A 15,692-nucleotide genomic window follows, 5' to 3' on the forward strand; every position below is an offset into this window, starting at 1 on the left:
GAAGGTTAGCCGTCAGCCTCATGGTCAGTCACTTGGAAAGGCAACAGCCTGTATTTTGCTTCAGTTGCTTTTGCCTAAAATATTCCTTGCAATACTCGTGGTCCCACAGGCAAGAAGTGATACAAGTGTGTAACTTCATAAAATTTATCCCAGTGAGAAGACTCAGTCATCTTTTTTTTTGGTGGCTATGATCACCCTTTTCTTCCAGCTAATTAGGCCAGGCAAGCCTTCCTGAAGAAAACAACTGTTGCTTCATTACATTCTAGGGCACCCCTGTAAACCATAAGGAAAGGAAGAACCATTTTTTTTAGACCTTTAAGAAACCCTTTGCGATGACTGTTCTGGGGATTGATATGAATGAAGACCAGCTGCAATGAGTGACTGCAACCAAACTCTTGGAAGCAATGGCTGAAGAAGCTGACACTTTTCAGAAGCTGTGCTGAGATCTAATTTGTAAATAGTTTGTGGGGTATCACACATGATGCATGTCAACACCTATTTTTATATATTATTTCCTTCAGAATAGGAGACCCCAATGAAAATCTCCTTTTATTTCTGTAAGCCATCAGAATAGCATGAAGGAAAGGCAGAGTTTCAGGCTGATGGCTTTTGTCTAGACACTGCGCTCTCCCAGGGAGTACAGAGGTCTGCCATGCCTCTGTTTGGAGAGAGAAGACTATGGGAAGCTCTTCCAGAACAGTCCCTAATTGGGGCTCGCACATGAGATGCAGTCTGCTTATACACATATCGTTACTTTGAAATTTACAGTATGAAAGCTGGGCTGGAAATCTCCTTTGAAAATACCTTTGGCTAGCTCAGCAGTTGGGCAATAAATCAGAGGCAAAAGGAACTTTCCCTAGTTCAAGAGAAAGCAGCTCTGAAGCATACCGGGAAAAAAACTAACCAGAAAATGTAACCTTCATTTTTCTAGGTAATATATCTGAAAGTCAAGGTATGACATTCATACTGAAGCCAACAGCAGTGATGAACCTTATTTTATCTCAAAACTGCAAGTGACTTCAAGCATGAATAACTTTTTCCTGATAAAACAAGTGGGCCTAGAGAAGCATTGAACACATCCCTGAAGATGTCCATTATTTGACATTCATTCAAAAATAAAAATGCTCTCAAGGAACAGGTAACTGCTCCATCATCAGGGAAAGTTTTAATATGTAAAAATGACGAACGATTTGTCTCTGTAAGTAAGGCAATTAAACTATTAAATAGCATTGACAATTAGACTCTAGGTTGACCAAACTCAGCAACTCCTTGATATTATTTAGTCATTTATAGTTTTGCAGTTAAGGTTTGAAGACATCTCAATGAACAAGAGAGAATCAGGCTATCAGACAAAAGGTTTAACAGTGAGGCTCTTCCACATATACGAATAATGTAGTTTCAGGATAATTTTCGTGGTACATTTTTACCAAAGTAATTAGCAAAATATACAACTATTTTTTGATATATGAAAAAATTACGTATAGTCTATGTATTACTGGGGGATTCGCCTTTGCTATCACAGACCATCACTGCAGAGCAAAAGGAGAACAGCAGCAGAATTTTTGCTCCCTGTTAAACATTGTACCTTGGTACTGTCTAACATGAGTTCTGTTAAATCAGCATGTGCTAATTAAGAATATATTTTCTTCAATTATACTTCAAATTAATTGCTTTACATATCTCTACCATGTTACATTACACCCTAAAATACAAAATGTAATTGTTTCATTTCTTCTTATTTTTCCATGCCATGAAACGTCTGTCGTCTTCTATTACCTCTTTATGGAAAGGGCTAATAGTGATGACAAATGAATATACTAATAAAATGAAAGCAAGTTATTTATATATTCAAAGTTAGATAATCTTGTCCTATTTTTAGCACATTCTGAACTCCCCTGAGGAGAAAACCAGCATTAATCAAATGTTGGAACTGTACAAATGACAATAAACTGAACATTTGATGATGAGCTTTCCTTGATAAAATCCTTCATGAGAAAAAAGGAAGTTTAATAGTCTGTTAGTAATGTTATGAAAGAACCCAGAATATCTGTTTTAGAGTATCTATTTTAATTATCGACCTCAACTATGGGTTGAGAGTTATATTTAAAACCCACAATAAATTAAAAAAGCAGACCCATTTTATTTTTCATGAAGAAAGGTACAGATGTGCACAGAATTTCTAAACCAAACATATTTGTAAGCATTCTTGAGAAAATGACTATGGGCATGATTAAAGTTGAGCTGACGTTCGAGTGCTTTGTGGTTTCAAGACACGTTATTGTGTGTTGTATTGAGTCTCTCCATTATTGGAAGAAGAGGCAGGCTAGCATAGAAAAGATAAGTGATTTTTTTTTAGTCAAACAATTTATGCACTGAAAAACCCAGTTTTCAGATTTCGAATTTTACAGTTTGAGCTCATAAAACAAATTAGGAGAAAGGAGTGTTTTGCTTCATAGCAGAGCAATGAAATGTTTCAAGCTTTTGCTTAGGACTAGCTTTATGTTTCACTTACCAAACATCATTTAAAGCTGCAAAGAAAGGAATACCTTCTATTTTTCAGTCCTGTGGAAAAATTTTGTCTTCCCCCCCCCTCCCCAAGATTTATTTTTCACATCATTTGACTATGACAACTTTGAAAACGTTAACCCCAATTCTTCTCATACTCTTTTTTAGATAACCCAGAAACCTGCTTTGTTCTGCTAAGAGGAAAATAAATGTTGTAACTGTTGAAATAAAAAGGCACTTGTCTGCTTGCAATACTTATATTTTTCTATATACGAGTAGCAGACACATCTTACACTTCTACCAATAAAGCGTTTTAACAGCAGCCAGCATCCACTAACATTACCACACAGATTTGTGTCATCTTCGCCAGCATTGGTACTTTCTGGCAGACAGATATTTTTTACTCGAAGTCTTCAGTATATTGCGTTAGTTTCCCCCAAATCCTCATCTGCTTTTAGAACAACTTCCTTAAATATTGATCTTTTTATTGGGAGACTGAGCGGCATATGGTTAGATTCTTTACCAGACAGATTTCTGAGCTTTGATATCAGGCACAGTGGCAAGCCATCAGAAGACATTATCTTCAGTTATAGAATATTATTAATCTACAAACAGAATCAAAATCCTCCAAATTATCAACATGTGTTAAAATAATCCTATCCTGAATACAGACTTCTTGGCATTCTATCCGCAACAACAAAGCAAGTAACAAAATAAGAAAGATTACTTAAATCTACTTAATTCTGCAGAATGGGTTTCATTAAGCAGAACAAATGAAACGAAACAGCTGGAGTACCATTAATGCCATTACAGGTCTCATTATTCTTTTTAGGCTAAACATCCGTATTAGGGATGAATCTAATATAGGCAGACATTTATACTGGAATATGAACTCTATTTGAGGGTTCAAATCCCCTTCTGGATTTGTAATGAAAATGTTCACACTGATTTACTTGTGACAAAACTGCAACTCGCTTGCTTTTATTGATTAGCAACATCCTTTATTTCAGCTCTTTGTCCTTTAATGAGCAAAACATAACTTGGGAAGCAGGTCAAATATCTCAAGATTGCCACTATCGCAATTACATTACAAGGACTAATGAACAAATCCACTCTATTTTGTACGTAGTTTACATTGATACATCTTACAACTGCCCTGATTTAAAACTGGAGTAGGAACACTGAGCCAAACCGATGTAAAAACCACAACTTGTCTGAAACTTTCAAGTAGCAAATAAAAGTCACTTTATAAAAATCAAATGCATGGTGCCAAGTTTGCAATGACAGGTGGCACTGGCAGATGAAGCATCTCAGATATTGTGCTCCATGTTATTCATAGAATTTCTCAAAATGTCTTCATTACAACTAGTATATGGAAAATTCAGGTTGCTCAAAATCCCCTGTCCAACCTAACCTTGAACATTTCCAGTGATGGGGCATTGATTCAGTGTAACTATTAATTTGTAAGTTGGTGGCGGGGGGATAAGTCTCTTCCTTCCTCCTTATAAAGTCTGTTGTGCCTCAAATTAAAATCTTCATTGACTAAAATGTACATTGCAGCACTCGGTGTGTTCCAGTCAACAGCCGCTTCCCATACAGAAGCAGCAAACAGAAAGAACCTTTACTCGAAGTCGCAGAGTAGCTGTGCTTTATGCTTGTTTATACAACTTTAAAAAAAATCTTTGCTTAAATATTCCTACATTCCAAGCCAGTCTGAAACACTCTTTAAATTGCCATTTTCCTAAAGAAAATTATATTTGCTGAGATCTGGCTTTAACAAAAATTGTCAATTACCACTTTGTTGCAAATCACTCTAGCTTTGAAACACCACCAATGTGCTTTACCGATATTCATTTCACTCTATCGCTTTAAATGCACAAGAGACTCTGTCTGTTTCCAGCTATTAAATTTCATATTATGTCATTTCCTATACTGGATTATATTCTTTCATTTATTTACTCATTTTAAAATAAAATTGGCTGTTTTAAAAGCAAAGGATTGACAATATCCATCAGTAATCTCCTAAAGCAAGATAAAATTTGCATTTCCTGTAAATGTGAGGCCTAAATGATCCCCCAAATAAATCCAATTGACTGAAAATCTAAGGTTTCACCAATGGACCAATAAGAAATTTTTAAAAAAAAAGGCCTTCCATCATAGAAAAATAAGTACAAGCACTTTCTACACTAGTCTTAGCAACCCTTTTGAGCCTGGACATTTATTACAACTGTTACGCAAAAAACCTGGTGCAGAAGTTCTCATTCTCCACGAGTAGTTAAGATGCCACGGATTTTTACGCACAAATGCTTGATGGTATTGCAGAAGCTGTAATCCCCAAAATACCTTAGAGTGGTTTATATTTAATATGTAAGAAAGTTGGGAGAGAAGGAGAAAGGAAGGTTCCTACCATAGTAAGTGAGACGTCCTCTTGCAATGTTTTTTCCTCTTGAGTTTTCAGTAATACATTCGTACAGCCCTGCGTCCTCCTGCTGGAAATTAGGTATTTCAATCATGCCATTGGATTTCCTCAGCTTTATTTTACTTGGAAATGGCAGACCATCGGTTCTTCTCCAGTTAATCTGAGGCACGGGGCTAAAAAGAAAATAATGTGATTTTAAACAGCTTTGCTTAAAGTACTTGATTGTCAAAATTAGATACTTAAACTAATACATAATAATACTCAGAAGTGACTAAAAGCTTGTGTTAAAAGTGGTATTCATACTGTAGATGACAGATGGTCAGACACTATGGCAACTGATTTGCATGTACCGTTCTGTTTCATACGCTATTATTTGTGGTACCAAATTTTTCATTAATATCTATGTGAATGTCCAATGAGTGTAAAATTTCTTGTAAATCAGCACTGACCTCCCCTGAAGACGGGGTGAGATTTACCAGTGACTGCCATGGAAGGAGAATCAAGGCAAGTCTTTTGAAATTCTCATCCTAGAACAGCCATTCATTCTTGGATTTTAAAACTTTCACTCACCTAGCCGGGGAACCAGAGCAATAACATGTGATTAAGTTATCAATCACATACTTAAAATCATGAACACCTGACAAAGCTGTCTGCAAATAAACTGCAAAGTGGTAAGTAAATACATTTACAGAAACATAAATGCTTTCTCAGATCATTTGTGAAAGAGAAAAGATATCAATTGTGTGTGAAATATCATTCAGAAGGGGAATGCATTTTAATCTTTATTTCAGCTATAAAGAAAGAACAGCATTATTAAAGCATCAAGTACATTTAACAGTAAAATTCAGACAAAATTCTCGCTGACTTCAACATTTTCTTCTACGCAGACAAAGCAGAGCTAGGTCAAAGTATATATGCAAAACTGCACTGATCTTATTCAAGATAATTTGAAATTAAATGTAGATTCCTGTGTTGCCAAAATATACATTTTAATTCTAAACAAAATCAAAAATTACTCCAAAACTCTTTGCCCTCATATTCCAAGGCAATAATTGCGATGACCAAAATAGGGTCTGTAGAAAACACTACCAAAACGACTGCCAGAACTCCCCATCTGTTATGCAGATGAACCCTAATGTGCTTCAACCTACAGGCATGGGTGAAGTCAAAAACTTACTTTCCTAGTGCAAAGCATTCCAGCTTCACAGTTGAGCCTTTAGCTGCAGGAAGTGTCTCAGGAAACTGAACTTCTATTTTGGGTTCATATTCTCCCATCACACCTACATAAGACAATTGAAAAAGGCAATTTTTAATTTTTAAAGCCTTTTTTTTTTCTCTCTCTCGCATTACATCACATCAAATTCAAAACCAAGTTTATTTATTTTGTGCTCCACATACAAAGAGAAGCACAGGGACCTGCCAGTGCAATCACTGTCAGACTCAGGAGAGGAAGAGGAGCGTGCAGCACAAAATAGTTTCTCTTCTTATAAAGCAATCAATATTCTGAGAATCCATAAAATGTTACATTGTTAAGAGACAAAAACATTCACTGACGACTAGATGTGTTATTTATTCACGGTGCAGAAGGGAAGCCATACCATCTGTGCGCAGCACTAGAGGAGTCGGTGACCCAAGAACTTGGCTGTTGGTCACAGTGCTGGTTACAACGCAAGTGTAATTCCCTACATCCGATGGCTCCACTTTGGCTATGTAGAGGTGACCGGTCTCTTGAGACACAAATCGCCGACTGTCCTCTTGTACAAATGATGGATATTCATTGAAGATCCAAGCAAACGACAATTCTAGTTGGGAATAAAAAAGAAATAAAGGTGTTTGGTAGGGCCTTCTGCTTTTTTTTTTTCTTCAAATAGAAGTTTATGTTATTATTGTATTGTATTTTCAATACTGTATTATATACAATTACTATATTATGTAACAACTGAGAGCCAATGATGGAGAGAAATAAATTTAAAAAGGTACCAGAAACAAGCAAAACCAAAAAAGGGCAAAACTAACCATTTTTCCACCAAAGCCATATCTTCTCCAGCAGAAGAAAAAGGTGAAAGGAATTCAAAGTGCCTTGTGCGGCACTTAATGGGAAGGAGAGGAGACAGTAAAAATGAGACCAAACTTTGCTAAAACGGAAACATTATTCATTTAGTAGCTACTTTACAACTCAGGTACTTAGCAGACAGAAACAGCACAGGTGTATGGAAGTGAAAGGAATGTTAAAAGAAGCATAAATTCCTATTAGAGCTCAACACATAGCAAACCCAGGTTTTTTCATAGAAAAATCCATTAAAATGCCATAAAGAAATCTCTATGTGAAATGGCAAAGTAGCCCTCACTACCATTCATTATGGTAACTCAAAAGGAAAAACACACTTCAAAAGATAAACTAAGAGATTTGGCAAAAACTGCAGCATGATTTGTTTTTTCTGAACACCACTCTGAGCTCCATGTGTCCAATTTTAATTGGCAAAAACCCCTTCCTGTGCAAGGGCATGTGCTTGTCTCATTTGTATCCTACAGAATCAAAGGAAATTAATTTTTAATGGTTTTCCAGGCAAGAAATAATTTTTCACCCAAGTGCCGCTCAGCTGAAAGTTTATAAAAAGATTACAGCTTCTGCAAGTGCTAATTAGAGACAATTACAGCTTGATTGACCTGCCTTCATGCTAAAATATCTTGTAGCATTTGCACTGCCCCTACAAGATGGAGATCATCCCTTTTTGCACAGGTTTAATATGAAAGTGCGTAAATTTGGATGCAGTCATGGAACGGAGAGTAGGCATTTTCATAACCCTCATCATTGAGTACAAATATGCACCCAGGAAAGCGCTAAGCCAACAGGACAATTTAACACAAGATAAGATTGTGCAGATGAGAAAACATTCAATAAATGAAATTATTAAAATATTTATGGACTGGCTAATGCAAAAAGGGCATCAAATGAAATGGCTTATCATAATTGCATTTAATTTTCTTCTATCAATATTTAAAATCCTGCCATTAACATAACTTTGCAGGAGCGGTGTGTATGAACAATTAACGGTCTCAGGACTTTTCTCAAGAGTTAAACTTTTGTCGTACTTGGAAATATTTATTGTTGAAAACAGCTATCTACCCTTCTGGACCCACAGCATGTCTCCTCAGGTGACACAATGGTTATCTCTAAAAGTTCCTTCTTACATAATGTGAGAGGTGTCATTAATTTATGATAAGGAAGGCCAACAAGGATTTGCCAAGACAAGACAGGGTAGTTAGTGAACTGTGATCTGCCTTGACTTCAGCAAGACTTTCGAGATGCGCCACAAGAGTCTTGTACACAACCCAAAGAATATTCGTACAGTCAAGAAAAAAAACATTCTGTACAGCTATTCTTCCATCTTCCAACACAAGTACCAAGACGTAGGTGTCAAGGGCTTGCTGTTGAATTGAGAGGGCTTGTTGAGAAAGCATCACACAGCAAGGAGGTGGCATCTATGCACTGTTCTGGCTCTGGTTTGGCACTACTCAATATCTATTAGCCACTTCAAATAGAAAAAATAAAATAAAAAATAATTTTAGAAAAGAAAAAAAAAAAGAAAGAGTACACCTGAAGAGTCTGAAGGGGACTACAACCTCTTTAACAGCAAAGATTATGTGATCTTGCTAAGTAAAGCATAATTCCATTTCTACACAGGAGCTGGATGAAGAGAGCGACCACAAGGCTGAGGGAAAGGCTGTAGGCCACACTAGGTATCAATCAGGAACTGTAAGAAAAAAACCCCAAACAACTACATTTTCAGCTCTGCGTCAAACTCAGGAATCCACAAGACACAAAGTGTTGGAAGCCAGGCTTTATTGGTTCTGGTACTTATCAAGCTACTTGTTTTCCTCAGCTCAAAATATTATTTTATTCTTTAAAAAAAAAAGAAAAGAAAAAGAAAAAAGGCATTATTCAAAACATTCAAAGGGGACGGACAGTTCTGGATACACAACAGGAAAATAAGCAGCTTGATTTCATTCTTATTATATTGGGTTAAGTCAAGAGTAAACTCATTGAAATCAGTCATTATGATTATGAAAGCCACAAAAAGTGTATTCCAGTTTAATTGGATCCTTCAACAGCCTACGAAAAAGCACTCCTAGAAACCTAATTTCCCATTCAATGTATATTTTCATCGACTCTCTTAAAAAAGGAGCAGGGTGTTTCCTTACCAGTGCCCCACAGCCAATACCTCATTTTATATTTATTGTACTTTACAAAATCGTATTCTTATTTTCCAAAAAAATTCATATTAAACAACTTGTTCTGTGATTTATTATGTTTACACCATTTGCGTCTTGCTGATCCTAGGGCACCTCAAGGGACACAAACTCACTCCCTTTCTGTCAATTACAAGTTTTCAGTTGATTTTCTGTTATAAATGGAAGTAATATGTCTCTCCTGGGCTTCCTCAGAGATCTAAGCCTTTGCTTTCCAATACATTTTTTCCTTATTTGGCAACTGTGCATGGATAAGGTATTGGAAATTACAGTTATTACTCAATTTTTATTTGTTTACTACATCTTGGTTGGCTTCTCCCCTTTATTTTGCATTATTTGATTATTATTTACTATGCAGTCTACAAGCCACAACATGCTCAGCATGCTCATACTGTTCTAGGTGCTCTGGGCATCTAATTGTTCTATTAAAAATAGCTCACAAAATTGCCTGTCATTTTTAAACTTAGATTTTTACAAAATTCAACAATTTAATCAGTACCGTTGACTATATGCCACAGTCATTTCCTTGAAAAACATACCTTCCTTTCCTAGGGAACAAAAGTTTAATATTGCTCAAGGAAGATAAAGGAATAAGCCCCACATATTTAGTAGTTTTTAATTAGGTTCAAAGTTAGACCTTAAACTCACGTACATGCTTTTGAAAAGATTACTTTTAATTACATTACACATTTCCGCTAAGAAAGGCTGCAACACATCAGTGAAAGGCCGCAACACATCAGTGAAAGGCCGCAACACATCAGTGAAAGGCCATGGAATGAAACCAGGGCAATTTTATTTCTTGTAAACAGGTAACAGTAGTTGTGGGAATCCAATATTATAAATTATTTCAGGAAGCCAGCAAAGCAAAAGTTTGGAAAAAAATAATAATAAAAAAAGGGCATATAGACCTATGGCCGAAAGGAGAAGGATAATTCATAAAGTTTATTTTACACACTAAACGCTCAGATTGTGAAGGTTTCTGCTCATCATCTCTGCTCATCATTCCCCACCATCTCTCGTTCTTTTTGTTCAATTCTCCTCTCTCATCACCTCTCCCATGCATCTGCTAAATATATATCCACTAGCCCTATAATGCACACCTGAGATTTCTAAAACAGCCAAAAGTAAATGATGTGAACAATATTGGTCTGAAACAGATTTAAACACATAAGTTCAGAACTGACTGGATTTCTATTAGTGAAGCGGATGTTTCCATAGATAATCCTGAAAAGAAACAAAAATACTTGATTTTGAGTGGATCAATCTGACTAAACAGTAGTTAGAGATTTTATGCTGTTTCTTGTTTGGTTTTTTGTTTTGTTTTTTTAAAAAGAATTTTCATGTCAATCATTGATACCCAAAAATCTGTAGCATTTCATACAGTTCTCCAATTCAGACTTTACAATATTCTGTAATAGAGATACAATGGGAAGCTGAAATATCCTGGTATTTCCCTCTTCCACTAGCACTCTGCCTAACCTGCAGGATGGTATATGGCTTTTAAAAAACTGTGTGCAAGAAAGTAGTCAGACTAAATTTAGCAATGACAGAAACTGTAATTAGAGACATGGAAATTTGTAGCAACCAGCTATTTTGAATTATCTACCTTAGAGTTAAAAGTAATGGGAAAGTAACACTGATTTTGAGAGGATAACGACAGGTTCCATAATTAAGAAAGAAACCAATTAGCTCATCATTTGGCCCAGTTTCAGCTCCAACTGTGAACAAATGACAGAAAGTGGAGAAAAGCCTCTCACTTGGTGGATAAGCATCACTCGGGAAGGAGAAGGCTCCCGGGGCACAGCCCCGATGCCACTGGGGACAGTCACATGCAGAAATGTCCCTTTGTCAACAGTTTTGAGGACTGCTCTGTACCGCCGTCTGCATGGGAACACCTGGGAGAGCGCTAACAAATTATTTACAAGTAGGAAATTAATCTGCATGAGTTAAAGTGGATTAAACTCCCAGAGGAAGCTCTTAACCTAGACATAAACTGTCCTTAGTTCACTGCAGCCTAATCCCTAGAGGATCGCGCTGCTCTGGGTTTAGGTCACTGTACTTGGGGGTGCGAGTGCCCCTGGGGGTGATAATGCATTTTCTCTTACATACACTACCTTCAAACTTCTCATTAACTACTTTATGCCACTTAGTTCACCACCTCAAGTAGTCCCTCCTTCCTTGGGCAAATCAGCAGCAAGGCTGATCCTGGTGCCTGGAATTTAGCCAAAATAAAGAGGTAATGCTTTATCTCTGCCATAAAATAAAGCGTATCTTTTCCATTTTTTTTTTGGCAAACATTAAAGGTTGTTTTACAAATAAAAATCTTATGCACGGTAGGCGTAAGACAAGGTTTTTATGTATTCCAATATGGGATTCCCCAACTCTACGTAAATTGGATATTATAATGTCTTTAGGTACCACTGTCAAAAATGATATCGTTTTGACAATGAAAAAACTCCTTAGAATTTTATTTGAAATAAACTGTACATCATTTCAGAGTTTTAGGGTATATTCTTGAGCACATTAAATGCCCAGAAACTGAAAAACTGTCTTAAGTGTCTTCATCTGGGAAAAACAAAACAAAACTCAGACTGTGTATTACCAAGGGGCATTATGAATTGTTTGCATACAAGTAGTTGTACCGCTAATAATGCAAAATTCTTTAGCTGTTTACAGAAGCTGCAATCACACTTCAGAGTACAGTCTATCTATAGACTGTAGGTTGGTAGTGTACTTTTTGTTAATGTTTTCTATGTAAAAATAATGACAATTACAAACCCAACCTCTATAACAGGGCTTGAATTGTGGCCACCAGGAGTAAGGAGAGACGATGAGTATCTGGTTAAAATAGTTGTAACATTTTCCCAACGTGGGGAAAAAAGTCTGGAGATTTAGAAATGGTTGTAAATCCCCTCCAAACTCTTTAGAATAACTCCCTTCTTTTGGGTGAAGATTGTTTTGCCTATACAAAATGTAAATTCCATGACGGGAATCTGAGTCCAGCTACAAAAGTGAAGAACATATCCCAAGAAACTCATTTTATTCCAGAATATAATGAAAACACCGTGATTTGAAACTAATGTATACCATTAATCTTTTTGGCATAAAAGGTGAATTATTTCGTAGATAAAATATAAAAGATCAATTTTCAGCATGCGGTGCAGGTAATTAGGCATGCAACTTCTGTGTATGGAATAACCCAAAACAATGAGAGCCGTGCTAGAGACCTATGTAATATCTTACAACTTCAATCTACACATTTAATGAGAATATTGAAATGTTTCAGCTGAAATTGCAAGGTTCCTACTTCAGGCTGACACCTAATTTTCTTTTTTAAACAGAATATGGTCAGAGTCCACCTATTTTCGGGTTTTGAAATGAGCTACTGGGATGTAAAAAAAATAAAGTGCAATTCCTTAAATATAGTTGCAGCATGAATTATATTTTTCTCTGCTGCCCTCCCACCTACAGCACAACCGTGGACTGGCCAAGTTACCTTGGCACGGCTGCCACAGGTGACAAATCCCACTGAAGGTCTGTCTTTCTCCATACTTGACGATTTGTAGAATTTTTCTAAGTCTTTCAAAGCAGCATCAAAAGCAAAGCACGCCATTGTAATTAAAACCTAAACATTTCTAAGCTCATCCTTGGGAAACACAGATGTTCAAGACTGGCAGCGTTAATTCTTTATTAACACCAGAAAGAACTCATGTTAAGTACATTTCTGAGTGGCACTCCACTGGAGAAGCAGCTGGGCAGCATGGCCTTGCCGTCTGTCTGTCTGTCTTCCCCTCCCGTCACACTGGGGTTTGACCATTAGCTAGTGTTAAGTTTCAAACCAAATGTGACCTTGTAATATAAAAGTGCTCCTGAACTGGCAGGTTAAATGTTCCTTGGTGCTGAGAAGGAAATCCAGATGCTAATGGGAGAGTCTAACAAAACGCTTTTCTACATTTGGGTTCCACTGCTGAATAAAAACCCAATTCCGCTCCCCCTGTAGCTGGGCAGGATGATGGATTAGTTTCTCTTTATCACATTTCTGAACTAATTGTTTCAGACTAGCTGTGTCATTCAAACTGCACTGGCTCCCATCAAGTTGTTCGTGCCCTGGAAGTATGCAGAAAAGTAAGAAACTGCTTTAGGAAGCAATATTTAAATACATACCCATTAGCCATATCCATTTCAAATGACAAATTGTTCTTTTAATCACCTCCCTAGAACTTTACATTTAATTGCTCAGAGCATTTCTAACAACTCTGTTGTGCTTTTCAATAGTTGAAAGTATTTTAAATTGCTTCCTGCCTATAATAATTCTGAGGATAAAAAGATGATAGTTTAGCTTATTGCTCAACTAAAATACATCTGATTTCTTCTGAATGTTAAATATTAGGGAGATAAACTACAGGAAACTAAAGGAAATACCCAAGAGTAAATTTTCAAAGGAACATACTAATGTTTATAGGTTGAAGTAGTAATTACTGACAAACTTCACTTAGTAGCCTTGCGCTCATTTAGGAGAAGGTATTTGGTAAGCCTCTGTGAAAAACAAAAATTAATTTCAGTACTCTTGTTAAATAGCGTAATGATCAGCTATGACTGTGTGCTGGGACTGCAGCCATCTCCCTCCTGTCTCTCCCTAATCAATTATCTTATTTCCAACGAAAAACTCAAGTATTTTAGTAGAGAAGATAATAAAGAGCTGGAGGAGAAAAACCCCACAGTAACAATTTAGGGATAAAAATAATCTTGGTAGAAGGCCAAACACAGTTATTTTCTCCAATTTTCTCCTTTTCCCAGGGATACCCGAGATACCCAGGACTAAGGGAAAGGGCTTGACCTGAACTTTTTTCTTGTAACTTGGTTTTTCCTAATTCACCTCTCCCTCTTTCTTTCCATCCCCGCTTCTTCCAACAAACACCCCACCACCAAGAAGCATATTCATTCTCCCATTAAAACGCTCTTGTCCCATACTGCTGCCTCTTCCAGTTTATCCCAGTTCAGGGCTAACGAGAGCAGGTATCAGCAATAAAGTGCACATCCCATAGTCTTTCAAGGTCTCCTGGAGTGCCCACATACATTTTGCTAATGAAACTTCTGCAGTATTAGCCCCACCAAAGTCTGCTCTACTCTTTGCTCTCTCCCACAACAGCCCACATTATACACGCTACTACCATATGTACTAACATCTTAACGAATCTCTAGTGGAAACCAATTATACTGCAGCCAGCAGGAGCCGAACCAATCTTATGCAAAACTCCTCCTTGGGCTACAGATGATGCTCCCCCTCACTGCACGGACTATGGGTTCTGACATGCTCTCTCACCCCACTAACGAAAAGAATAACCTAGCTTTAAAACACTGAGATTTAAAAATACTGGGTTTTTTTTCTGATTTGTATACCTGAGAATGCTATTTTTAAAAAATATAAATACTTCTATATGAATGATTGAAAGCTAGAACCTTTCCTCAAAAACAAAATGATAAAAAGCTGCAATATTCCCGTAATAATTTTGCAATGGATATTCGAGATGCAGTGCAAAATTTATGAGCGCCAGTATTACTGATCATAGATGTTTCCAGGCTCTACTGACTACCTGGCTATGAAGCTATCTAACCTTCATGAGCTAGATACATCTCTTAAACTAAGACTTACAAAAGGCATAGAAGACCATATAACTAAGAAATAAAACAGAAGTACTAATATATATATATACACACACATATATATATACGTTCAGTGCCATTGATGTGCATAATGAAACATGGAGCTAAAGAGTTCTGTAAGAACCCGTAGTGATGCCGTGCTTGTCCAGTTTGCCCTTTCTCAAACTGGAATCATGAATCATTTGCTAAAAGTTTTTTAGGTCAGTTATAACCTCGACGCTAGCTTAAAAACAAGTCCTGTAAAGTAGCTGCAGATGTTGCAAAAATATATAAATAAGGATATACTAATTTTAGTGTGGTTTACTTCAGCCTGGAACACAGCTTTATCAAAATAAAAAGTGCTTTAGAAAGACTGCATTTGATAAAGTGCAAGACAGAGAGCGTCTCTCTAGCACTAGTTTGTTACTGGTGGTGAAAATAATGCTCTGACAGGCAGAAATCACTGTAAAATCCAGCTGTGGATGTCTATGATTGTCTCTCATATGGACAAATACAAGGGTCTCTCGGGTATCATTTGACTTCAAACTGTCAGCTGAAATTTGTGCAGATGATGATGATGACACCAGCAGGACTATCGCAAAATATATTTTTAAATAAAAATACCATTTCTCCTTGGCAGATTGAGAACAGCTCGAGAACACTATGGAACCATTTTTAAGGCCAGTGCTTTTATAATATTCAACATGCTGTTCTCCTTAGAATGCATTTTTGTGCAAAACCCACATAATGTGCCTACTGGAAGTGTGATTTACTGCTCACGTCCAGATGAGCTTCATCCTCAATCTGCAACAGCAAAAAGTAGAGGTGCAAAAGCAGGATGGTTTCCACCTCCTGCAAACACAGGGATGGGCAG

General features: G+C 36.9%; 1 protein-coding gene across 1 annotated transcript in view; it reads right to left on the bottom strand.

Moving 5' to 3' along the window:
• Positions 1 to 15,692, bottom strand: part of LOC128915792 (contactin-3-like) — a 113,483-nt gene that overhangs the window by 34,628 nt on the left and 63,163 nt on the right. The window contains exons 4-6 of the mRNA XM_054216568.1: positions 6,523 to 6,726; positions 6,102 to 6,204; positions 4,913 to 5,097 (exon numbers count right to left, since the gene is read on the bottom strand). Coding sequence (XP_054072543.1) covers positions 4,913 to 5,097; positions 6,102 to 6,204; positions 6,523 to 6,726 — 492 coding nt within the window. The remainder of the gene's footprint in view (positions 1 to 4,912; positions 5,098 to 6,101; positions 6,205 to 6,522; positions 6,727 to 15,692) is intronic.

Source organism: Rissa tridactyla, chromosome 10, assembly GCF_028500815.1.
Source record: "Rissa tridactyla isolate bRisTri1 chromosome 10, bRisTri1.patW.cur.20221130, whole genome shotgun sequence".
In the NCBI taxonomy this organism is placed as follows: domain Eukaryota; kingdom Metazoa; phylum Chordata; class Aves; order Charadriiformes; family Laridae; genus Rissa; species Rissa tridactyla.